This window comes from Nicotiana tomentosiformis, chromosome 4, assembly GCF_000390325.3.
Source record: "Nicotiana tomentosiformis chromosome 4, ASM39032v3, whole genome shotgun sequence".
NCBI classification, from domain to species: domain Eukaryota; kingdom Viridiplantae; phylum Streptophyta; class Magnoliopsida; order Solanales; family Solanaceae; genus Nicotiana; species Nicotiana tomentosiformis.
The window spans coordinates 83,430,481-83,457,277 of NC_090815.1; the positions used below are offsets into that span (position 1 = coordinate 83,430,481).

At 38.6% G+C, this 26,797-nt stretch overlaps 1 protein-coding gene across 4 annotated transcripts; it reads right to left on the reverse strand.

Moving 5' to 3' along the window:
- Positions 1-790: 790 nt before the first annotated feature.
- Positions 791-26,543, reverse strand: LOC104109000 (uncharacterized). 4 transcript variants are annotated; one of them, XM_070199922.1, is made up of 16 exons: positions 26,237-26,543; positions 24,768-24,788; positions 23,939-24,372; positions 23,827-23,861; positions 23,657-23,732; positions 23,470-23,548; positions 19,480-19,563; positions 19,228-19,400; positions 18,885-18,938; positions 16,834-16,990; positions 13,458-13,677; positions 12,956-13,054; positions 11,000-11,125; positions 10,815-10,866; positions 1,262-1,450; positions 791-1,173 (listed from the first exon to the last, which is right to left on the reverse strand). In XM_070199922.1, exons 3-15 carry the CDS (start codon positions 24,275-24,277, stop codon positions 1,298-1,300), a joined length of 1,647 nt encoding a protein of 548 aa, XP_070056023.1. In that variant the 5' UTR covers positions 24,278-24,372; positions 24,768-24,788; positions 26,237-26,543; the 3' UTR covers positions 791-1,173; positions 1,262-1,297. The 4 variants fall into 4 exon arrangements, with proteins under 4 accessions (XP_070056023.1, XP_009616466.1, XP_070056024.1 ...); XM_009618171.4 differs by lacking the exon at positions 24,768-24,788; XM_070199923.1 differs by lacking the exon at positions 24,768-24,788 and having other exon boundaries at positions 23,939-24,386.
- Positions 26,544-26,797: the final 254 nt, after the last annotated feature.

The following is a 26,797-nucleotide window of genomic DNA, read 5'->3' on the forward strand; positions in this document are numbered from 1 at the left end:
ATGGAAAAGAGAAAATCGTGTGAGAACAAAGGCGCAGAGCTAAAATTTGAAGTTTAATTTAAAGTTTGCATTCATTACTGAGTTCTAAGTTAATAGTTTGTATAATTTCAATATAAATACAAAATTTGCACCAAAACTATCGAGTTCAATCAAACTTGTAATCAAAATTGGGAAGCAAGAGGAGAGGTTAGCAGAAATAGCAAATATGAATAGACAAAACATCAATGGTTGTAGAACAGACATGAATGGACACTTGCCCTAACAACAAGTGACGGCGCAAGCAAAAATGAATGAAATATCCTCTACAACTTATTTGGTTTGTAACAGTTTAAAGATCTATCATTTTGAAGGTAATAATAAGACAATAGTATAAAAATAAATATGATTTAATCTCTCTGATCAAGTTGGGTAACTTACAAAGAACCTCAAAGAGAATTTTATAATTATAACTCAATATTATTCAGAACGTGGCAACTAAATGCAGAATGATATTTCGCATAAATTTTTACGATTACCCTCTAGCGATATTCTTTGATTTTGGTGCCAAAATAAGTTCCAACTTTACCGCTTGCTGATTTTTGACTATGTACTTTCATAAGGCAAAATGTCAAAAACTATTGTAGATTTATACCCCTGAGAGGCTATTCATAAGATAGTGAGATTAATTAAGCTCCGACTTAATTATTGAGCAAATATGTGATGATTGCAAAGTAGTTCGTGGTTGTCCAAAAACGTTAAAAGAGGATGGTTTGTCCAGAAGTATAAATTAAATTTTAAATGAAAGTTGTACTTTTAGAAGAATGTAGTGAAACGAATTAGATAAGAGAAATAAAAACTCAGTTCCTGATCCTGCAACAGCGTGCAGACTTTAGTAGAGACTTCAAGTTGACTCCACTTCAGGACAAGTCTTTCTCTACTCATCCGCTCGTTACAAAAACCATATGCCAATCATATATAAGAGGTTACAACTAACAGCTTCTATACAGCGGCTGGTCTATGCTCCTAAGATAGTCCCTGTTTCTAAAGTTTTGGAAGTCTCTAACAAAAAAATAAAAGATAAAAAGAATACACACTAGCGTTTTAGCTACAAATTTACGATAGAATGTGTGTAATAATGTTTAGCGCCTTGTTGTCTAGCAACTTCAACTGGAGAAACTCCCTCTGTGAATCCTCCTTGAAACAGAAAAAAAATTGACAGTTCAAAAATGAAGCAACGAGTTCAAACTGACAATGACAAGAATTTCGCGCAGAGAATACTCACTTTAAGCAAATAATATAACATGAAGGCTTAAATTCTTCAATCAGCATCACCCAGTCCATCCTTACCATCACCTCTCTTAGATATAGGGGTAAGATGCGATTTAGGATTTTTCTTTTGAGAGGCAATTTCAGCATTCCTACGTAAGACCGCTCCAGGAGATGGGTATGGACGCTGCTGAAAGAGAGGACCCTGAAATTTGAAGAACCGGTAAGATCATTTTAAGTTGAAGGCATAAAAGGAATAAAAGCAAATATATAATGCAGGAAATTGGGTGCTGTCAATGATATGCAGCAAATATATAATGCAGGAAATTGACCGAGGTTTGACTTTTGTGAAAACGACCCTGTAGCGGTGTTTTGATAGCTCTGATAGGTTCGTATCGTGATTTTGGACTTAGGCATATGCCCAGAATCGATTTTGGAGGTCCGTAGGTTGATTTGTGTTATTTTGCCGAAAGTTGGCAATTGAAAGGCTTAGAATTTTGATAAGTTTGACCGTAGGTTGACTTCATAGCTATCGTGTTTGGATTTCTGTTTCGTGACTTGGAATAAATCCGTTTTGTCATTTGGAACTTGTCCGCAAAGTTTGGCGTCATTCCGAGTTGATTTGATAGGAATCGGACGCACGGTTGTGTTTTTAGAAGTTTTGAGTTTCATGTTGATTTCATGTGTTTTGGAGGTCTGATTCATGGCTTCGGATGTTATTTTGATGATTTGATCGCGCGAGCGAGTTCGTGTTATGTTTTTAGACTTGTGTTGATGTTTCGTTTGGAACCCCGAGACCTCGGATGAGTTTCGGACGCGTTGCGGAGTATTTGATAGAGTTTAAGAACTGTTGGTTTTTGCACAGAAACTTCAGGTCTCGCAATTGCGAGATATGAGTCGCAATTGAGATGTTTGGCTAAGTCTGCTAGGTTCGCATTTGCGAACCCAATGTTCGCATGTACGATGGGGTGGCCTGGGTGAGCTGGTTCGCATTTGCGATCTCTATGGTCGCATTTGCAAAGTGTCCTATGTTTGCAATTGAGAACTTTGCATCGCATTTGCGATGACAGCAGGGGTGTGAGGTTCTTCGCTTTTGCGATTGATTTCTCGCATTTGTGGGGTTCGCATTTGCGAATCCCAGGTCGCATTTGCGACACCTGCACCTGGACAAAAAGCTGAGGGGCGGGATTTTTAGTCTCATTTTCATATTTTGGAACCCTAGACTCGGTAAGAGGCGATTTTGAAGAGGGATTTTCATCTACAATTATTGGGTAAGTGATTTTGTTCAATTTTCAATTATTTTACATGATTATATGTGAGTTTTAACATCAAAATTATGAGAATCAAAGTGAAATTTTGAGAAATTTTGTCTATGTTTTGAAAAATGAGAATTTGAGTTTCGAGAGTCGAATTGGACTCGGATTTTGAAACAAAACACATGTATAGACTTGTGGGATTATGGGTAGTCGGAATCTACCCTTGGACCCGAGTTTTGACCATGCGGGCCCGGGGTTGACTTTTGTTGACTTTTGAGGAATTTTGTAAAGATCATAGCTTTAATTATTGGAATTGATTTCTCTTGCATTATTTGATGTTATTGAGTAGATTTTGATTAGATTTGAGCCGAGCGGAGGTGAATTGTAAAGGGAAAGCTATTTTAGAGTATTGATTGAGGGCTTTTGAGGTAAGTATCTTGCCTAACGTTGTGTGAGGGAACTACCCCGTAAGGATTGGTTTGTTTGCACTAATTGAACTACGTGAAATACGTGTACCCGAGGTGACGAGTGTGTACACGGCTTATGTGAAAATTTGAACGATTTAGACTCTTAGTTTCTTATGTACATCAAAATGAAGTTTTCTTACCATGGTATATCCTCCATTGCTGAATTTACCCTTACATGTCTTATTTGAAGTTGATTGGTTCATGTCCTATCTTTTTTGTCAAAATATACTTTTATATGCCTTAATTGAAGTTGGTGCCTCGTTTATTGCCATGTTATCTCTTCCGTAGTCGATTATCCTTAATTGAAGTTATTGTTATCTTTTCCATTGTTGACTTATCCTTATTTGAAGTTATCGTTACATGTTATCTCTCTTATCGTTGAGTCATTCTTATTTGGAATCATTGTTACATGCTATCTCTTTTATTGTTGAGTAATTCTTATTTGAAATCATTGTTACATGTTATCTCTGCTATTGTTGAATTACTCTTATTTGACATCGTTGTTACACACTACCTCTCTCATTGTTGAGTTTTTCTTGTTTGAAACTGTGAGAAAGCACGGGAGAAAATATGTTATTGATATTTTGGATGAACAATACAATACAACAGGTCCTTATTTATAGCTATACTATACAAGGACATACTACTCTTCTACCAATGTGGGATAATACTACACTATATACATGCTGTAAACTAACACTCCCCCTCAAGCAGGTGCATACAAATCATATGTACCGAACTTGTTACATATATAACCAATACGAGGACCAGTGAGAGACTTGGTGAAAATATCTGCAAGTTGATCATTCGACCTCACAAACTTTGTAGCAATCTCTCCTGAAAGTATCTTTTCTCTGACAAAGTGACAATCAATCTCAATGTGTTTAGTTCTCTCATGGAACACCGGATTTGATGCAATATGAAGTGGCAGCTTGATTATCGCACACAAGTTCCATCCGACTGATTTCACCAAATTTCAACTCCTTGAGCAATTGTTTGGTCCAGACTAGCTCACATGTTGCCATAGCCATTGCTCGATATTCTGCTTCTGCACTAAACCGAGCAACTACATTCTGTTTCTTGCTCTTCCAGGACACCAAATTTCCTCCTACTAAAACACAATATGCAGACGTAGAACATCTATCAGAAGGTGATCCCGCTCAATCAGCATCTGAGTATCCAATGATTTGCTCATGGCCTCGATCCTCAAAGAGTAACCCTTTGCCTGGAGCCGATTTTATATATCGAATAATGCGGACAATTGCATCCCAATGACTATCACAGGGAGAATTCATAAACTGACTTACAACACTCACAGGATAAGAAATTCCGGGTCTAGTCACTGTGAGATAATTTAATTTTCCAACCAGCCGCCTATAGCTTGCAGGATCGCTAAGCGGCTCCCCCTGTCCTGGCATAAGTTTAGAATTCGGATCCATCGGAGTGTCAACAGGTCTCCAACCTATCATCCACGTCTCCTCAAGAATGTCTAAAGCATATTTTCTTTGAGAAATAACAATACCTGAGCTAGACTGGGCAACCTCAATACCTAGAAAATACTTCAATCTGCCTAGATCCTTAGTTTGGAAGTGCTGGAAGAGATGCTGCTTCAGATTGGTAATACCATCCTGATCATTGCCAGTAATAACAATATCATCAACATAGACTACCAGATAAATACAGAGACTTGAAGCAGAGTGCCGATAAAACACAGAGTGATCAGCTTCACTACGAATCATGCCAAACTCCTGGATAACCGTGCTGAACTTACCAAACCAGGCTCGAGGAGACTGCTTTAGACCATAAAGTGACCGACGCAAGCGACATACAAGGCCACGAGACTCCCCCTGAGCAACAAAACCAGGTGGTTGCTCCATATAAACCTCATCCTCAAGATCACCGTGAAGAAAGGCATTTTTAATGTCCAGCTGATAGAGGGGCCAATGACGAACCGCAGCCATGGATAGAAAAAGGCGGACTGAAGCCACTTTAGCCACGGGAGAGAAGGTATCACTGTAATCGAGCCCAAATATCTGAGTATATCCTTTGGCAACAAGACGGGCCTTAAGTCGATCAATCTGTCCATCGGGACCAACTTTGACTGCATAAACCCAACGACAAACCAACAGTAGATTTACCTGAGGGAAGAGGAACAAGCTCCCAAGTACCACTTGTATGTAAAGCAGACATCTCGTCACTCATAGCCTGTCGCCATCCTGGATGAGACAATGCTTCACCTGTAGACTTAGGGATGGAAACCAAGGACAATGAAGATATAAAAGCATAATGGGGAGATGACAGACGATGATAGCTCAAACCGACATAATGAGGATTAGGGTTAAGTGTGGTCCGAATACCTTTCCGAAGTGCAATCGGTGTACTAGGAGCAGGGTCCGCAGCAGGAACAGGGTCAGGTGCAGGACGAGAACCAGTTGGGCCTGATGGAAGACGCAAACGACAATGATAAGTCAAGAGTGGTGTTCCTGTGGCTGGGGAACTAGGGGGAACAACACTAGACTCCTCAACGGTTGGTATGGATGAAACCTCTGTGGTCGAAGGTGGAGGAGGAGCTATAGTAAACTCCTCAAAGGTCGGTATAGGTAAGACCTCAGATATATCATGGTGGTCAGCAGAGGTAAAGAAAGGTTTAGACTCAAAAAATGTGACGTCAGCTGACATAAGGTACCTACGAAGATCTGGAGAATAACAACGATATCCCTTCTGAACACGAGAATAACCAAGGAAGACACACTTGAGAGCACGAGGAGCTAACTTATCTTTCCCAGGGGCTAAGTTATGAACAAAATACGTGCTCCCAAAAACACGAGGTGGAAGAGAGTATAAGGGTGACTGGGAAAACAATACTGAATGCAGAATGCGGAATCTGATTCTTGATGGAGATGAAGGCATCCGATTAATCAAATAACAAACTGTGAGAGCTGCATCGCCCCAAAAACGCAACGGAACACGAGATTCAATTAGAAGTGTGCGAGCAGTCTCAATAAGGTGCCTATTCTTTTTCTCAGCAACCCCATTTTGCTGAGGGGTATAAGGACAAGATGTCTGATGAATAATTCCTTGAGAAGTCATAAACTGCTGAAATTGAGAAGATAAATATTCTAAGGCATTATAACTGCGAAAAATGCGAATAGAAACACCAAATTGGTTTTTGATTTCAGCACAGAAACTCTGCAATATAGAAAATAACTCAGAACGATCTTTCATTAAGAAAAGCCAAGTACATCTTGAATAATCATCAATGAAACTGACAAAATAACGAAATCCCAAGGATGAACTGACTCTACTAGGACCCCATATATCAGAATGAACTAAGGAGAAGACAGACTCTGCATGACTCTCAACACTACGCGAAAAGGAGGCTCGGGTATGTTTCCCAAGTTGACACGACTCACAATCTAATGTAGACAAACTAGATAAACTAGGCACCATCTTCTGAAGTTTGGATAAACTCGGATGTCCTAAACGTCTGTGGATTAGATCTGGAGGATCTGTAACTAGACATGTTGTGGAATGACTGAGTGAGTTAAGGTAGTAAAGGCCTTCTGATTCACGTCCTGTACCAATTGTCTGTCCCGTACTGCGGTCCTGCATAATAAAAGAATCGTCAATAAAATATATACCACAATAGAGGGCACGAGTCAAACGACTAACAGATGCAAGACTAAAAGGACAGCCAGGGACATAAAGAACGGAATCTAGGGTGATAGAAGACAAGAGATTAGCTTGTCCAACTCCTTTTGCCTTAGTTTGACATCCATTGGCTAAAGTAACAGTGGGAAGAGACTGTGAATATACAATATTTGACAAAAGTGATATATTACCAGAGATGTGATCAGAAGCGCCGGAGTCCATGACCCATGGGCCAAGAGTGCTAGACTGGGAAACACAAGCAAAAGAATTACCAGAAACAGAAGTATCAGTCTGAGCAACTGAGGCTACTTGTGGAGATGTCTGCTTACTTGCTCGATACTGAAGGAGCTCATTATATTCTTCTTTAGATAAAGAAAATCCTTGGTTACCTGGAGTCTCGGTCTGAGCAATGTAAGCATTTTTGGGTGGACGACCATGTAAGGAATAGCACATTTCACGAGTGTGTCCAAGTTTGTGACAATAAGAACACTTGGGTCTAGATCTTCCAAAACGACCTCCTCCTCGTCTATGCTCCATAGTTTGAGATGCCCGAACATCCATTGTCTGGGATGCAAGAACAGAGGAATCAAGTATCTGTGATGAGATCACTGGTGGACTTGGTGCTGCAGCAAGGCGGAGTAATCGAGAGAATAATTCATCAACTGTCGGGACAGACGGACTAGCCAAAATCTGGTCGCGTACTGAATCAAGATCATTAGGAAGTCCAGCGAGGGTAAGAACGAGAAACATCTTCTGTCGCTGCTCTTGTTGTTTTTCCACACTAGCAGAAACTGGCATCAACTTCTCAAATTCCTCCATGACTGCCTGTACTTGACCCAAGTAAGTAGACATATCCAATTCCTGCTTCTTTAAGTTTGTCATCCGTGATATCACATCATAGAAGCGAGATATGTCATTAGTGTATAAGGTGCGTGCCTTTGCCCAAACCAAATAACATGTCTGGAATGGACGAAACAAGGGCATCAACTTGGAATCAATAGATCGCCACAAGATGCTACATAACTGAGCATCGATTTTTGCCCAAAGTGCTATTGCCTTTTCATCTCCATCGCTAGACTGTTTGATTAGATGATCTTGAACACCTTGACCTCTACACCATAACTCGACAGATGAAGCCCAAGCTAAGTAGTTTGAACCTCCCATTAAAGGTTCCGAGGTAATAATAGCACTAGAGCTTCCAGAACTCATGTTTCTAGACCCAAAAGCATCAAATCCCAAAGACATTGTTGCAAATTATTACCAAATAGGAGAAAGAATCAACTGTAATCCACTGAAACAGTGTACGGAAACACAGAAACAGAATACTGAAATACTGTAGCTGTCGGAATCTACTGTAGCTGTCGGAATAGTACTGTAGCTATCGGAAAAAACTCAAAGTTGTCGGAATGAAATGAAAACAGTAGGGGTAGGATCGGAATTACCAGGCGACCCAACTGTTCTGAAGGAAGATTTTCAAAAAATGGCCGGAAGTGGTCGTACGCGCCGGCGCGTGAGCTCACGCGCGTGTGAGCTTCTGGTGGCGCGTGGAGGCGCGTGAGGAGGAGGCTGCCGGAGTTTTTCACTGGGGTTTGGTCGCCGGACAGTGACGACTCTTGTGGTAGTGTTGGATTTTGCACAACACTGACAGAAATGAAGCAGATAGAAAACAGCCTTAAAAAAGTACTGATTTCTCTTTCCCGGAATCGCTGGAATTTATGCACAGCGATTTCTCTTTCCCGGAATCGCTGGAATTTATGCACAGCGATAAGTCTCTCACAATTGCTCTGATACCATGTGAGAAAGCACGGGAGAAAATATGTTATTAATATTTTGGATGAACAATACAATACAAGAGGTCCTTATTTATAGCTATACTATACAAGGACATACTACTCTTCTACCAATGTGGGACAATACTACACTATATACATGCTGTAAACTAACAGAAACCGTTATTACTTGTTATGTCTTTCATCATGAGCTCGTTTTTCCGTTCCTTGTGTTTTGTAATTTTGTGTTGATTCACTTGCCGTACTCCCGTGTTATTGTTGTTGTACTCAGTGTTGTTGAGCCGAGTATGTGTGGTTGTGGTATTGGAATTGTCTTGAGAAAACGTTGTGGCATATGAGCACATTTGGTGCGAGTTGTTATATTGTGTTGTTATGTTTTTGGCACACGTGATATTGTTGAGAGGATTTGTCGGGGTGTTCGCACGTGAATTGTCCGTGCTATTGTTATTATTGATATTTGCACATGCGGCATGACAAGGCGGGCTATACATATGTGGGTTTGCACATGTAGCGAGACAAGGCGAGAATTTTATTATGCGCGTGTTGCGAGACAAGGCGGGCATTTACTTTATTATTGCGCACGCAGCGAGACAAAGGGGGCTATGTCAGGGATGATTTGTTATGACTTGTGATGGCCTTGGGGCATTGTTGTTGATAATATTTGTGTAGTGGTGTGCCTACTTTATGTGAGTCATGCATTTTACGTTTCGTTGTGTTGTTTCCTATGTGCCATTCGTTGTGTCTGATCTTACTTGTTGACTCGAGTCGCGACATAACACTTGCACAAGCACACCGTAATTAGTCACTTATATCAGTCTAAGAAGATGAACCCTGATGTTTATTGACCATTTACATTTATTCTCGTATACTTGCCTTCTGTATGAGATATTGCTACTATTGGCACGTGAGTTGTCCGTGCAGATATGAGGTATTAATGGTATTGGCACGTGAGTTGTCCGTGCAGCACGTGATTTGTAACAAGGACACAAGATGTCAAGTGAATAGGGCTCGTGATTTCGGACCCGTGATTTGTGATTATGAGGTGTGGTACCTCGAGGAAATTCTTGAATAAATCTTGTGTGAAAGCGGTTTTTTTAATTGGGTTGTTACTGGTTTTCCTTTACTTGGTGTCACCCGACTTAAACTGTATTCTGCTTACCTTACGGCATAATTACATGTTGGCTCCTTGTTGTTAATTGTTATTCTAGTTCTTATTGCAAGTATGGTAGAAACATTCTTATCATGTTTAGCTTTATATTGTTCACTGTTAGTTTCATATTCATACTTGTACAAGTTATTATGTCTAGTAGGTGTCTTGGCTGTACCTCGTTACTACTCCACCGAGGTTAGTTTTGATACTTATTTGGTACCGATGTGGTGTACTCATGCTACGCTTGCTACACATTTTGTGCAGATCCAGGTACCTCGGAGCGTGTTGATTTTTAGTTAGTTGATCGAGTGTTGTTGCGGAGACTCAAGGTATACATGCCGCCGCGTTCGCAAGCATCAGAGTCACCTTTTGAAGTTTTACTTTGTACTATTTATTTTATTCCGGAACAGTTGTATTTAGAGATTTTCTAGTGAACTCAGTAGGGTTTATGACTTGTACTACCGGTTTTGGGATGTTAAGTATCTACTTTGGATTGTTGGCTTTATATAGAAGTTTCTGTTTCATGCTTAATAGTCGATTGGTTAAAATCTGCTATTAATCCAGTGGCTTACCTAGTCTTAGGGACTAGGTGACATCACAACTCTTAAGGAGGGATTTTGGGTCGTGACACCTCAGTAGCTTGTTTTGGCTGAACTGTAGCTAGAAATGCATGTTTAACTCACGATATGTTGCAGAGAAAAGGAACTCATTTGTGCAGCAGATGCTTTTTCTGTGAAAATTTCCAGGAATCTGCAGAACATCTCTTTTTGCATAGCAGTTACACAAAGATATAGGATCTGTTCTTGGCTCTGAGTGGTGTGCAAGGGGTGACGCCAAAGAATGTGAAGGATCTACCAGTTTGTTGGCAGAATCAGAAAGTCGGGAAAAACTAAAGCAAATCTGGAAGCCCATACCTCTTTGCATCTTTTGGACCATTTGGTTGGAACGAAATAATAGATGTTTTGAAAATAAGAAGAATCAATTAGCTAGTGTTAAAATTAGTTGTCTTCATAACTTACACTTTTGGTGTAGGGGAAGTTTGGCAGAAGACTTAGATCAGTACATGGATGTTATAGAAGTTTTGAGATTGTAACAATTTCATCTGTGCTGTAGTTTTGTATGCTTTCAGTACCTTCTTGGTACATTATTAAGATATTTATATTATCAAATAAAATAATATATAAATATATATATACACACACAGAGTTAAGACAAGTTTAGCCTTATTCATTAACTTGAAAGGCAGTCAACATACCGTTGCAGTGGTATCTGCTGCCCGTGGCTGCACTCCTTTGAGACCTACAACCCTACAGAGTGGTAAAACAATAAAAGAAATCATCAGTTACTGACTTTAGAACTTTTAAAATCTCTGAAATGGGAAGCTATGTAAGGGAAAACAAGCAGTACAGGGCAAGTAGCACACTGCCTTGGAATACGTACCAACCGCCCCTAGGAGCATCGGAATAAGAGCTTGGATCCATGGGATCCAGTTCGTCATCCTCATCATATGTGCGTTTCCGTTTGTCTTTTTTGTTACTTTTACCCATTGGTGGTTTGGAACTGGACCTGCAGTCCAAATGATCAGAAAATCGACTTAGAAAATTTAAAAGATTCTCGTTCATCTATATGCATGAACCTGGTTAAACAGAATTCTCACTTAGTTTCAGGTATTGCAGTGAAAAGTTTCCCCTTAAACTAGTCCAAACAGTAGTTAATTATTACTACACGCAACATGACGCAATTGTTCTGACATCTTCTGCTGTCGTCATCTGTATTATCATCATTATTTACCGGGAAAACTACTTACCTCAAGTGAAATAAAACAAGGATGAGAGTTGCTCATGACAAACAAGAGACAGCTAGTTTGCAGAAACTTTTTCTAAGAAAATACTTCCATTGTCATCTATATCTACTGTATTTCACCAATATAAGTTCCAAAATAGTAATAAGGAAGAATGTAGAGATAAAAACATTTATTAATTTAATGTTTAAAGGGATAAAGCATTTAGTTCATTCACTAACTAGCATGATGATGCACCACTACTAAGTGCAAAACTAACATACAAGGCTTCGATATAACGAAAACTTAAGCATCATTATCATCTACAAAATGAACTAATGCAACGTCAAAGACCTGAATTCCTAATGGGAATGTACATATATCAGGAAGATATATACAAGTGAGACCCCAATGGTGCAGAATCAGGATCTGACGCTTAACTTTAGGATCCACGGACGCTTACTTCCTCTCAGCTTCTCTTAAAGATCCAGACAGGAAAAACAATATACAAAAAGAAGAATAAGAGAGAAATTTGAATTCTGTGACCATAACTGAGGACAAGAGACTATACTTTCTGAATCCATATCACACTTAGGGCGAGTTTGGTATGAAGGACAGTTTTCCAATTTTCCCATGTTTGGTTGCCTAAATGTTATGGAAAATATTTTCCTAATAAACTCATTTTCCTCCAATTAGGGGAAAATGACTTTCCTACCAAGAGGAGGGAAAACATTTTCCAAAACTTTCTTTCAACTTTCCCCACCCCAACTGCCACCCACCCCCCCAATCCACACCCTCGCCACCCCGGCCCCCTACCCCTCACCTCACCCTAACCCCACCACCATCAAGAAGACATGTCCGGGGTCCAAGTTCGGAGTCAGGGTTCAGGGGTTGGAGTTCGAGGTCGGGATCGGGGTCGGCTCGGGATTGGGCTCGGGGTCGGGTGGTGAAGAATGTAACGCAAAGATTCATAAGATGATACCTGATGCTAGGGTCAAGGTCGGGTTCGGGGTCTGGGGTGGAGGTTCGGGGTCAGGTGTCGCAGTCAGGGTCAGTGTTCGGGGTTCGGGGTTCGGGGTTCGGATCAGGTGTCTAGGTAGGTTTTGGTGCCCGGGGTCAGGGTCAAGGACCGTGTTCGGTGTCGGGGTCGGGGTCGGGTCCAGGTCGAGGATTATAATGTTTGCTTAAATTATATTAAAATGCTCTTGCGACAATATTTCCTCCTTACTAATCAAACACCAGAAACTAAGTAAAACAACGACTTGTTTCCAGGAAAATATTTTCTAGGAAAACGTTTTCCACGTAGGAAAATGTTTTCCGTGGAAAACGTTTTCCATCATACCAAACTACCCTTAATATGCCTCCACTTCAATTCCAAGAAAAAGTAACTGGCTCTTTTCTTTCCCCTTCAATAAAATTATCTTCAGGTACACACCTCCCTTAACACCACCAACGAGCCCTTCCCCCCGGAGATGTTGGAAAAGAAAAAAGGGATAACAGAGAGGCTTAATAACAGTTAACAGCACCAGAGAAGCCCATAAGTTTTCTTTAAACAAAACCAAAGTGTACCAGTAAAGCTGTTTAGAATTATATAGACTCGAACAGTGAACAGGAACCTTTTCTCAGTGTCTTCCGTGGCACCTGCATAGCCAGAAATTTGTTGTTGTCTCTCCACATTTGCTGACAGATAGTGGCTTTGAGGAAGCTTGAGAACTCTGCATCCAAAACAGTATCAACGTTCAGAAGAATGATGCATCCTAGATAAGTATGATCGTTGAATTTGAGACGGCTCCTTTAAATGCTTAGCTATAACCCATGGAATACTTTTATTTATTTATTAATTTATTTCACGGAAGCGAAAACACTAAACTCAAAGAACCCTTCTAATTCAATTACATATAGTAGATATTGGACTGCACATATAGGCAATGCAGTACATTAACAGCAAGCAAATAGGAGAGCAAAAACAAGAAAGCTCTAAAATCTGCAATAAAAGTTTAAGTTGGAATCTTGCTCAAGAAAGAGTACTTGTACGCAGTACAAATATACGAGAACAAAGACAAGACAAGTAAACACGAAAATGTCACAAAGAGAAAAATATATACATTGACAACATACCTAGTGCAGTGTTTGCAATAACCCCACGACTGTACAAGGCCCACGCCCCATCCACCACATTCAATGCATCTCCGGAATGTGGAATCTTGATCACCCCAAGTTATATTAGTTGCATTGCTTACAACTGCTCTATCATGGTGCTGCATGGGAACCTGCTGTGGTTTAGAAGGATGCTCCCATTGGGATACATTCGTCTTTGAGTTATAGTAATACTTTTGACCTGCAAACACAGTTTGTAATATTGAAAATATAGGTTTAAAATGATTTGAAAATGTCAGGAACTCATATAACCAGGTTTGCACTTGGGGAGTACTTTGACGATTAGATAGCGATAATAATCAAAATTGTGACTAGATAAGCTCTGATATCTTAAGATAAGATTCACTTTGTTTATTTGTCTAGCAGTAAACGAACAGACAATGTACTAAAAAGTTACACACTCATCAGTTCAAAAAGAGAGAAAAAAAGGCATGTCAAACCTATGATGTACAGGGACCCCATGATCATAAATTCATGCCTAGTTGGGCAGTGACACAATGGAGCTGCCCCAAAATGATAAAGGAGAAATGTAACAGGACCTCTGGATTTAGGGGTTCGGAAAATCAGCACATTTATCCCAAGCATTACTGCACCTTCGTCTATATTTTATTCTAAAACACAGCTTTTTAACATAACGTGTCAGGAATGATTACAGCAAAAGGGCAGCCCGGTGCACTAAGCTCCCGCTATGCGCGGGAGCCAGGGAAGGGCCGGACCACAAGGGTCTGTTGTACGCAACCTTACCCTGCATTTCTGCAAGAGGCTGTTTCCACGGCTCGAACCCGTGACCTCCTGGTCACATGGCAACAATTTTACCAGTTACGCCAAGGCTCCCCTTCACAGGAATGATTACAGCAACGAGAAAAAGTTAAAAAGGGAAAAGAAAAAAGAATATCAAGATAATCAACAGTATGCCACCAAAGATCTAGAGACCAACTTATCAAATTGCAGTTTTCATATGTGTGTTTTGTGCTCTAAGCAACTTGCCAAATTGTACTTCACATCCCAGTGTTAAGGTTTATGTTTATCACAACTTTAGTCCCTAGATTTACAAGTTGAAGCACTTCGGGACCTTTTGGTTTTTTCTTATGAAGGAAAAGAAAAGGAAAAAGAAGACTAAGCCTAGCAAAACCTACCATATCGAGATTATTTATGAGATATATACAGATGTAAAAAGTTGTATGGCTCCAACTGAAAGGAATTTCTGTTCTAGCATGGAGAATAGATTGCTTTTAAAGAGATCTATTTTGCACTGGTACAGAAAACACATGTACTAATAGTTTACGTAACTAGCCGTCCATATGAAATCTACTCATTTTACTCTTGATGGCCTCTTGTAACACGAGTAGACAAAGAAGGATCATTTAACCTGAAGTTGAAAATAAAGGCTTAAACACGTCTATAAAAGGGTTGTGATTTGGTCCAAAATCATTCAGCTATATCTCCAACTCCTTCCATTTACGTCAAAGAGCATCGGGCTTACAAATAGGAGGTGTCCACCATTCATTGTACCAATATGACACTTTTGTTGAGGAAGTAATAGTTTCATTTGCTGTAACCTAAAAATAAAGGACCACTTGGATCTTGGCTTGGATCTGGTCGGTCGGGAGAAGTAGATGATAGTTGCCCCTGGTTTGAGCCCAGAACTGTTCTTCTATAGTTTTTCACTTGAGTTGCGGCACTTGCCAGCAATCACTGCCTCATTTTTAGTAGTAATAAATGATGATTATTTCTCTTTCTTCAGATCCTTTGAAATTATCAACTTTTTTACAACTATTTGGCACTTGGGTTTTCCCAATGTAAAAAGTAAGGTAGTTCAGGAATATGACCTTAGCATTTATTTGTAAGTCTGAATCACCCTTTCTTTCTTTGCTTCTTTCTTTATTTTTTCTTTTTACATTTGTTAGGTCCTACATTTATCAACGAAGAAAAATTACAGTAGCCTCCCTTTTTTACTTATTATCTTCTTCAAAAGGGCATTTCCATTATAATATGTAACTAAAGAATGAAATGATTCCTGGAAAAGGCATATCCAGAAAAGGGGAAGCCAAAAAATCTTTTGAGAAATAGCAACTGTATCAAGATTCTTATTAAAAAAAAAGGATCAACCTACTACAATGAAGAACATAAATTGAATATTTGAATGTAAGAAAAAAAACATATTTTAACTCAATATATTACTATGAATTTAAAGAGACCTCCCTCTTTACACATGAAGTCAAGAGGTGGTTTATGGAAGTGCATTAGCGGACTATGGGAAGAATTTTTGGTTTATACCAAACTGGGAGTTGGAAATGGACAAAGAATCAAGTTTTGGACAGATTTATGGATAGGGGATGAATGTCTGAAACCTAGATTCCCTAATTTGTTCAATTATTCTGTTAACAAGGATGGTACCATCTCTGATTTCTACTCAGATACAGGTTGGCAGATAGTTCTCAGAAGGAATTTCGATGACTGGGAAATTGAGGATTTTTGCCAACTGCAGCAGCTAGTAGGACAAGTTGTGATTGATCATAACAAGGTGGACTCTTTGATTTGGACTGTCGGCAAGGATAGAACTTTCTCTGTGAAAAGCTGTTATGACAGGTTGATAGAACAGTCAAATCACAGAGATAACAACTGGCATAGGATGATTATTTGGAAAACCAGAGCTCCAGGTAAAGTAGCTTGCTTTGGGTGGATAGCAGCCTGGGGAGCCTGTTTAACTCAGGACAATTTGCAGAGAAGAGGTCTTAGCCTGTGCAATAGGTGTTACCTATGTGAAGAAGAGCAAGAAGCAGTGAACCATCTACTTCTGCATTGCAGAGTATCTAGGCAATGCTGGGATCTATTTTTTAGCATCTGTGGTTTTTCTTGGGTGATGCCTCAATCTGTGCTTATTAGAAACTTGGCAATCCCAAAGGGTACTTAGAAGGCTGAAACAGATGTGGAGAACCATTCCATTGTGCTTTCTATGGACCTTATGGCTGGAAAGAAACAAGGCTTGCTTTGAAGGACATAGAAATAACATTATTAGAATTAAGAATATATGTCTTCATAATCTGTATTTTTAGTGTAAATGTAGCCAGTTAGGAAATCTGAATCAATTTATGGACTTTCTCGAGGTGTTAGGAGGGAGAGAATAGTTTGCTGATGTTGTAATTTGGAATGTTTTTCTGTTACTTTATTGTACAATCTCGGTACCTTATTAAATTAAATTTTTACCTTATCAAAAAATATATATTACTATGAGTCAAAAGTTTTAAGTGTTTTAATCAAATCTTTCTGTATCCACAAATAATGAAATAAACATGTAACAAGTAAACAACTAGCAAAGTTGTGATACATAGCATACCAGTTGATTCATCAAAAACCTCCTGCCAAAATTCAGGAAGTACTGAATGCCCCCAAGAAACTAGTGCAAGAGCCTCAGTAGGTCTTTCCCACTGACTTTTCCCAGAACTTCCGTTATAATAGTACAAAGCACCACTTGCAGGGTCCCTGGCTTCAATCTGCATTCTCAAATTACAGAAAATTATCAACACTATAAACATTCAGTGTTTTTTAAAGGGAAAAGCGCAAGTGACAAGATCTGTACCGTGTGTTTCTTTGAAGTGAAGCACACAATTTATACCACATACATGAATTTAGTACTACAATAATCAAATTGCTGTTAAAATAACTTATTTCAGCATCTTATATACAACAATGACGACATTAACCCAATTCCTCAAAGTTGAGATGTAAAGTATCGACCATTTCTTTTATGGATCATTTTGCTTCATTGTTTGAAGAGCACACTTCTCTGAAGTGCATGACTTCATCCATGAAGCGATAACCCCTCGCTTCGCATTGCTAAGCGATGACTTCTAATAACACCGATAAACATCATATTGACTTCCCCCCAGAGTTCTAAATTGCTAAACAAACACATGTAAGTTCAATTTAGAGTTGAAACAACACAACAAAGAGAATTAGTATCGTTCATTGATACTACTAAGAAAGTATAAGAACTGCTTTGAGGACGTACTTCTCGGTTCACTACTACGAAGCCGGAATTGATGGCATTCAATCCTAAGGATGTTGGTGGTGGTCTGAAAGACTAAAACCTGGTGGAGACACCTACGAAGGTGAAAAAATAGGAGACAGCATCTCCAGAACTCAATTACTGACAGTTGCAGAGATTTTGACCCTGAATACGGAATTTGCTATGTCCACGTTTGTTGGTTGTTCCAATAGGCACGAAAATGCAGGAGTGGAGAACGATGCCTTTCCTTTGGCAATTATTGAAGGGGAAAGAAGGCTATGCTTTGGGAAATTTTTGGCGTGAGTCCTTTGCAGGGATGGAGGATAGAAGATTGATGTGTCCTTTGAAGGGAAGGATAGCCTTTTATCCTTTATTTAATTTGGGTGCACCCATGAGGTCCCTGTAGGTATAGAAAATCAGATGCCGTGTGTAGAGAACCATACTACCTCTATCACTATTTATGTGATGCACATTCCTTTTTAGTTTGTCCTCAAAAAAATGATACCTTTCTATATTTAGAAACTATTCAACTTTAAACTTTCTATTTTACCCCTAATGAGATGATTTATAGCCACACAAAATATATATAGCTTATTATAAACCACATGTCTCAAAAGTCTTACTTAAAATGGGACGGGGGGAGTATCATTTTGTAAGCTTTTCTACTTTTTGGTACTCTTCTTGAGGGTGAATTTTTTGCCCATTGTTTATAAAATCTTACTTGATAAAAAAGGAAGGAAGATAGAGTATTGCAATTACTGAATGACATTGAAAGAGATGCTAATGAGGCTAATAAGTTAGGGAAAGGAAGTAGGACGGAAGGAAGGGGTGCGAAAGCCCAAGAAGGAAGAGGAATTGTGGTGTAGAAAAGAGCTACAAGTTGAGGGAGGGGTGAGTTGAGGGAGGTAGGAGGAGTTGGAGAAGGAGAAGAAGTTGTCTATCGAGGTTAACATCCTATCTTAGAATGCAAGGGGATTGAATGACCCTAATAAGAGGGTCACCATCAAGGTGGGAGTTAGAGAATGGGGGTAGAATTAGTGTGTTTTCAAGAAACAAACATGGAGGTCATAACGAAGGCAATTGCAAAAAGTGTGCTGGGAGGGAGATGGGTTAAATACAAGTCGCTTTTGGCGATTCACTTTCAATTGTCAAAGTCTTTCAAGGACCAGACAAGAAAGAGGAAAAAACTAGAGAGTAGGAATGCTCTAATCACCAAAATATCAATCAATCAATAAATAAATAAACTAGACTGAAGCTTTTAACAAGTCATGAGCTAACATTCCGTAATTATAGTCAGGTATAGATGTCTGACACAAAAAAGCAATAAATCAAGAACTTCAAAAGGAAAGCTTAAACTAGTATATTAAGCCATAACTCACCCATCCCACAGGCAAATTGGCATCTGATGTCTTTGATAACTGTGCCTTTGAGCTCTGAAATGTGCAGATTACTTCAGATAGAGTTGTTAGAGACATTTCATTTTCAAGAGACAAAGTATGAAGAGGATAAATGGATATTGAAAAATGAGTTCTAGGAAACAGAGGTTACTAGGAATTGATGACGAGTATCTCATACGAAACAAAGAGGATATTTTGGTTTATCACACAGGTCAGAAGACAAAAAGATGTCTAATTCAAGATTCTAGTCACCCAGGACCATCTGAAGTACGTCAAAATTTAAACAGGGCCTAGGAAGATAGCCTGTAATTCATAATCAACTTACATTGTTTGATATGGCATGCTTCTCTATTTCTGAATCAATCTTCAGAATACCTCGAGCCCTCAACTTCTGCTTGAGATATTCAGGCAACTCTTTACCAACAGAATTATGTCCGGAACTCCCACTAGGCTCTGTACCGTGTTGATTTGTTCTGTGACCAGTGATTGTATTTGTCTCTGAATATGAAAAGGCAAAAACAAATAACCCAAAGAATCTAATATAGAATTTAGAACAAGAACAGGAAGCCAATCTTACTGGAGATCGAGACATCAGGATTTGAAGCACTGTAATAAGCACCTCCACCTGGCACACCATATCCATTTCCAATTTCCACATTACCTGGCAAAGGAGACATTCAACTATTCCTCATCCTGTTGTAATAACACGAAAATTTGAAGTCAAATCGAACTAACGCATCATAGGATAACTGAAGAGGATTATCCATCTATAACTGTTTCACTTCCAAGTTTCATAATATGATTCTACAGTATAACATTTTGTGAAGACGGAAAGGAGCAACTTCTCTCTCCTCTACATGAAATTCTGCCTCAAAACGGGTGACGATCTGACCATAACTTCCAGAATTAATTTGCTTTTTTTCCAATACTTAAAAAGAACTCTTTTCTGATAAAAGTAATGTCTATACTAAGAAAGAACAAAAACAGTGGTTTGAATTTCGTGCTACTAATCATGTACGAGCACCCATGAAAGAAAAGAATGCCAAATCTAAAGCCCTGTCTGTTTTGGTGACACAATTTACAACGGAATACTGTAGTCTTTATTTACTTGGATCTAGATTCCAGATTGTTCTAATTTTAGGTCTGCTCTGGATTTGTTCAATTTAGGGAAGAGATGGAGTGAGCAAAATCTAAATCTCCCTTTGACCCTACAATTTCTCCACAACAATATAATTTCACCATAGATAAACATAGTAGGGTCACCTATAAAGTGGTTCAACTCCCAAATTTTGCCAAACAAGAAATAGATCCGTTTCTTGAAACATCTGGTAAATCACTATTCTAACAGTATCAGTCTATTACTTTTTTTATAAGACAAGTAGAGTATCAATCTATTACTTAAATCCTAAGGAGAACCTGCAATCTGAGTTGGAAAGAATTCAGATAAAACTTGGGAGTTACAACTTTCAGTTTTGAATGTACAACTAAAAGCAAATAAACTGATCATGATACCAGACATTCTTGACATGCAGTAGACAAACAAAGTTTGAAAAACCATCAACCAATGAGTTAAGCTGTAGTGGGATTACATTTTCTTCAAATAACAATCAGATTTAATTGTCTGCATTAGCTTGCTCACTTTAAGCTAATTTTCTGTGAATGTTTTTACTAGTGTCATGAACATTGTCCCAATATGTTAGGTAGAATGTAAAAAAATGTTCATCATGTAAAACCTGATTAGACCTTTTTCTATAAGTCACTAGAAATACACCTAACAGGTAATTCTATTTCCAAACAAGAGGCAAAGCTAGAAGGTAAAGCAGCCCAATCAACAATTTCAACTTTTACGAACGTCCTTAATTTAATGATATTACAATTTCAACCATAATCCTCTGATACTTAACTGTGACTGAATGATAGTCTAATCCATGCCAATTCCCAATGAAAAGTTTTGGGGGGAGTTAGCATGCACAACCATTAGCTGATCAAAGGCCCATGCAAAATAACAGTTGAATGAAAAAAAAAAGTTTTTGAGCATTGAAATAAATGGCCCCAGCTTTCGTTCGGTACATGACCAAGAAGCAGCCTGTTTAAGCTATTAGAAATTTCATGTACCTATAAACTAATGCAAATATTTACAAACACAGGCCACCATAACTTACTCTTGCTACTGCCGTTATTGCTACACTTGTCACTTTTACCTACTTCACCACAAGTTTTTACCTAATTCGCAATTTGTAACAGTAACTTCCGTTGAATGGAGTTCTCTTCTTCTTCGTGGCTCATCCATCGGCCGAAGTAGTTAAAAATCAATATATACAATGTATTGACCAAATTTGAAAGAAATCACATACTTGTATGTGTGTCTTGTCATTTCAAAGTTGATTCACCCAGTGTCAAAGTTAAAAGCCCACAAAAGCAATGCCCATGGAGCTTGATGTGAAAAGCGTGAAGTGAAGAGCACAATTTATTTACGGAAAACTAAAATATACCAAACATAGATGGATATAGTAATAAATAATCAAGTTGCAATTAAAATAACTAATTTTATCATCCATTAAATAGTAGTGTCGATATTAATCCAACTCCTCAAGTTGAGATGCAAAGAACCGACCACTCGTTGTTTGGATTACTTTGTGCGTCATGTTTGAAACGCACACTTCTCTAATGCATATGACTTCATCCATGAGGTGATAACTCTCGTTTCATCACTTTAATCGAAGAAGCAATGGCTTTTAATAACACTATGATAACTCTGAAAGTCGTTATCATTGGCTTTGGAGCATTCTTTCAACCATCAAGAGCTTGGAGAGCTTTAAAGGATCACAGAAAGACGATTTTAAGGTTCATAATATGCTTAATTGGATGTTTTACCAAGATTCAAGACAACTAGGGGTTCAAAGAATCAAAGAGGCTGCCCAGCACTGACAGCTCCGCAATCGTGAAGGAGCCTGATTCAGCAAAAGGCACAGTTGCGACATACTGTGATCATGAGCTAGCATGATATTGCACAGAAATTCTAAATCGGCCCAAGTCATTTTTAGGCCAATGTAATACTAATTAGTATCCTAGGTGTAGTTTTATGTCTTCATTTCTTAGCTAGTGTTTGATGATAATTGATGTGAAACTCTTTGAGAGTTGTAGGGGAAAACCTTTATCTCTTCAAATTGAACATCTCTTGGATTCTTCAAGTATGAATGAGTTCTATCTCTCTTTCCCTTTGGATTCTAATCTTGCAATCTATTGTTAGTTAGTCAGTAAAGGCTCGAGTTTAATATACTTATTTGGATAATTACGTCTCTTGCTTGATCTATCCTTTCTTTCTCTATCTTCTAATTTCTATATAATTTTGATTGCTTGTTTGATTTCCCTTTCCGCTGAGCTATCACACTGGAGTCACCAACTAGAAATGGCATGTTTGTTTGTAAGTTTTGGGAGAAATATAAGAGAAGAAACTCAAATTTCAGCAGCAATTTGGTGATCTATCTGGAAGAAAAAAAGTCAACACTTTGTGAAAACAAAAAGGAATATGTAATTAGTGTCAAACACAAATGCACTTTTCTCTTATCTTTTGGTGCAACATGGCTGTAGTAAATGTTGTTGAACCCATGATTTACTTTTTGGCTTATTTCCTTTCCTTTCCAGTAGTATTAGTACTATTCTTGTATTTTCCAATTCTTAGATCTCTATTACTATCTGATGTTTCGTTCGCTTCAATTATCTTATTATTCTGTTGTTGTTATTGTTTGTTCCTACTGCTTCCTTTTTTCCCTTTTTCTTGAGCCGAGGGTCTATCGGAAACAGCTTCTCTACTTTCACCGAGTAGGGGTAAAGTCTGCGTACACACTACCCTCCCCAGACCTCACTTGTAGGATTACACTTGGTTTTGTTGTTGTTGTTACACAATCTGTGATGTTGCTATACTTTTGGATATAATTATTTCCAGCTTTCATTTGTTGTTGTCAATTAATATTATACCTCCTTTTTATATGTAGAAACAAAATACCTATTAACTCATCTTCCAAGGTCAAACTGTCATAATATACCTTAAGCTTGAAGAGATAGTGTTACACTTAAAGGTACCTCTCTTGCCACTATGAGTTCTTCCCAACAAAATAAGCCAAAATTAGCACATAAAACAAAAGGCAAAAGAATGAGGATCACCCAGATAAAGCCAATAGGTGTTAACAAATTCATTTTGTTGACTTTCAGTGCCTTCATATGCTGCAAGTAAACATACATATATACTTGTGAGGGAAAAGGTAGGACTTTTTTTCAATGTACATTTCAGTTATTTCATTACTTCTGGCAGTAACCACCGAGTTTCGAAGGCTGCGGTTGGTCCAAAGGATCGGCCCCAGACGGATTACTCGGTCATCCAAAAAAAAAAAAAAAAATTACTTCTGGCAGTAACCATTGGTTACATTTACATTTCAGTTGTTTCATGGCCTGGGAAAATATTAAAAGTGGAAAAGAAAAGGTTTGTAATAAATTTATTCGATGTTTTTATTATGACATCATTACAAGGATATCAACTGTTCCACATAAATTGCACTAAGATACCAACCTTCCTCAGGCTGTGTCGCCTTGCCACGCTTTAAGGCCATTTGCACTCGATGCTCTGCCGTCATTTGGAGTAAATGCTCCTATAAATTGCAGTTAGCAGACAGATTTAGTAAGGCCAACTAGAAAATGCGCTACGATGAGAGATATCACAACAAAGATAACAAAGAGTCCAAAACAGATTCAAACACCTTTAAAGCATTTGGGTCATGTCGACCAGAGAAAAAATCTGAACTATTCTCAGGTCCGCTTGCAGGCATTGCTTCTCTGGATTTAAGAAGTGAAATTGTGTAAACCATCCATTTATTCAGCATAGTTTTAGTTTCATAAAGTTACAAAACGAAAGCCAACAAAGACAAACCTTTGACTTTGTATTACTTTCTGGGCTGCAATTTCCTGTGCAGGCAAACAAATAATTTAGATCAATAAAATGAAGAAAGAAATAAAACACCAATAAATAGGGTACAACAGACCTGTTCATGCAAAACAGCATTCTGAGCAGCACTCTCAAGATCATTAGTACTTTGTGGCTGCAACTTTAATCCGTTAACAGATTCCAAATTGGACGGCAATGTATTGAGTATAGCCTCAGAAGACTCTTGTCCAGAGGTACGACAAGTTTCATAGCGAGGTTGAATAGAAGGGACAACAGGGAAAAGAGTGCCATCGCCATTGCCAGCACTGTAATGAGAATTAGCACTTGTCTGAAAGGAGTGAGGCAAATGGCCTGCAGGATTAAAAGATGGCACACGCGATGAAGAATTTGACATAGAAACTCCAGGTGGAAGTGGCTGTTCAGTATGATCATCCATAAATATCAAACATAAGTATCCAATATCTCCAAAGTTCCAAAACTTTGAGAGTCAAATATTAACACGATACCAGAGCTGGCCAAGAATCAGTCCACCTGCATACAGAAGTCTTCGAAGGATGAGTTCAATAGACAGATATTATTGCTGCGCAAGTTGACTGGTGAGAGAAGGATCATAACCAATGTCTTCAATAAACAGAAAAAAGGAAGAAAATAGATAAACTGAGGTGTGGCTTTAGCATTGGGAGAACCAATCCAATTCAAAGTTTTATTTTTTATAAGAACGGAGAATGTTCTCACTAAATGCTTTTCTGTCAACCCATTTTGCTTCTTTCAGGAAGCTTCCCCCAAGTTGAGAAAATAAGAGAAACTTATTCACAATTTTATAAATCACTAGAAGATATGGTGTCTACTGTTCATAGTATTGAGTTTTATCCTGAAACTCTGAAAGCAGCAAACAAAATCGAATGACTGTTCTCTCATTGATTTACCATTCGAACTCAAGTAAGCACCTGCATCATTTATCCAAAATAGAATAGATCAATTGCTACTCATTCAACCAGCAGATAAGATTTGATCTAAAACAACAGCCAGTTGGGAAGGTGATAAAATTCTGCAAAAAGTGGTCCTCCTTATGAACGCAAAGGTCATTATCCCTGTCTTCTACCTTTTAACTAGAAAAACTTTCATGCCGAATGCTCTGATTGTCTTGAATTAAATCTAATAATTCCAAACTAGGTGGACTATTCTAACGAAGTATCTCTATCTTGAAAACTGGATAAATTCAAAAGATGACACTCAATTAGAGTTGCCAGCAGGCCCGGCACTAAATCCTAAGAGGAATGTCGGTAAATGTGCCGTCCATCCTCTTTCATCTGCTCGAATTTCTGCCTCTTCACTGCTCAAGCCCTCCTTTCTACTGCTCAGAATATTCCAAAACACCCATCCTTAGCAAGACAACTCAGCATTCCTAGATTCATTCATTTACAGAATTAATTATAATGCCAAATTTTAGATGCTTTAAATGTCCAAGAAGCAGTTTAGAAAAAAAACTAATTCGTATCGGGTGAATAGCTAGTATGCACAATCCACAAAGGACAATGATAACCTGCAAAACGTTCGATTCACAAAATGGTGCAAGGGAGGAGCAGAAAATGAGAAGGGGTCAATTATTTTGTTCCATAGAAAATTATTATCCCTCCTCCCCTGATATTGTTTTTGCGACTTAATGACAACTAAAAAAGAAAGTCTCCTCTTCACATCCAGATTTATAAAGCACTCTCCAATTGTCCCGTACTTCGCTTCCTTAAATCCTTCCTCTTCTCCCCCACATTACAGTAATGAAGGAATGTGCACTTCCTCGCCAACCCTTAAACGTAAAATATTTATCCTACTTTACAACATAGAAAATGGATTCTTCACTTCACTCATACATGATTAAATCGTTAATATTGCATGCCGGTCCAGTAGAAACATGGGGGAAGTCTTGCATAGAAAAGATATGGAATCGCTGCCTAACAATGTGATCAACCTTTTCCTTTTCAAAAAAAAAAAAAAAAAAACACAATGTGATCAACCTTTCATCTAACACCTAAGTGAAGTCCATCAAAGTGGCCCAATCCAGTCTTTAAGTGACAGAGGATTTTCACCGAACACCAAACGTGCATATAAAAACACTCAAATTAACATGTACTAGCATAATAAGATTACATAGGAATCTATTAGGCAGTATTTCGAGGCAAATGCTTGTTCGCCACGTACAAAGATAATTTCTTTGGCGCAGTTCTCAGGAAGGTCCTAGAGTAGCGAGTCAAATACGAGAGAGACACTGGGTTCGCCGTATTATGATGAAGTCTAATATAGTTCTCTCATTAAAAGGTGTATGAGGAATTTTAAAGTTATAAAACAAATTGGAATCTGTAATTGGATGAATACAATACAATATTTGTGGAAATCTAACCTCAAAGGAGTAGGGCTTTTGCTGCTATGTTGGAAGTTGAGATGACGAGAAAGAAGCTCGCTGGATATGGGATTTAGGGAGTTTGGTTTATAGGAAAGCGTATAAGCACTGCAGTGATGAATGGACGAGAGCGGGGATGAAGAAAAGAAAAACCTCTGTCTACCGGCTCCAACTCCCCGATTTCAAGTGTCAAACGGGACCGGTTTTAGACCGGACCGGACCGATAGTAAGGGCTGGGTTGGGACGGGAACCGGCCTAGGCCGCGTGCAACGGTTAACCGGACCGGTACGACCGATTAAGATAAGTCATTTGGGAACCTATTAATCGGATCGGACCGGTTCAACGGCTAGTTCAATTTATTTTTTTAATAAAGTTGATCGTTGGCAACGGTATGATGCCATTTTGACCGTTTTCCAATGGCTAATTTGCAAGAATAGTCCTTTCTGGATATTGTTTTTCAAAAATAACACTTTTATTATTTATTAATTTAGCCATTTGAAAAACTATAAATAAACCTCTCAATTCAAGTTAAATCATGTCACGTGCTTCTATAGTGCGCTC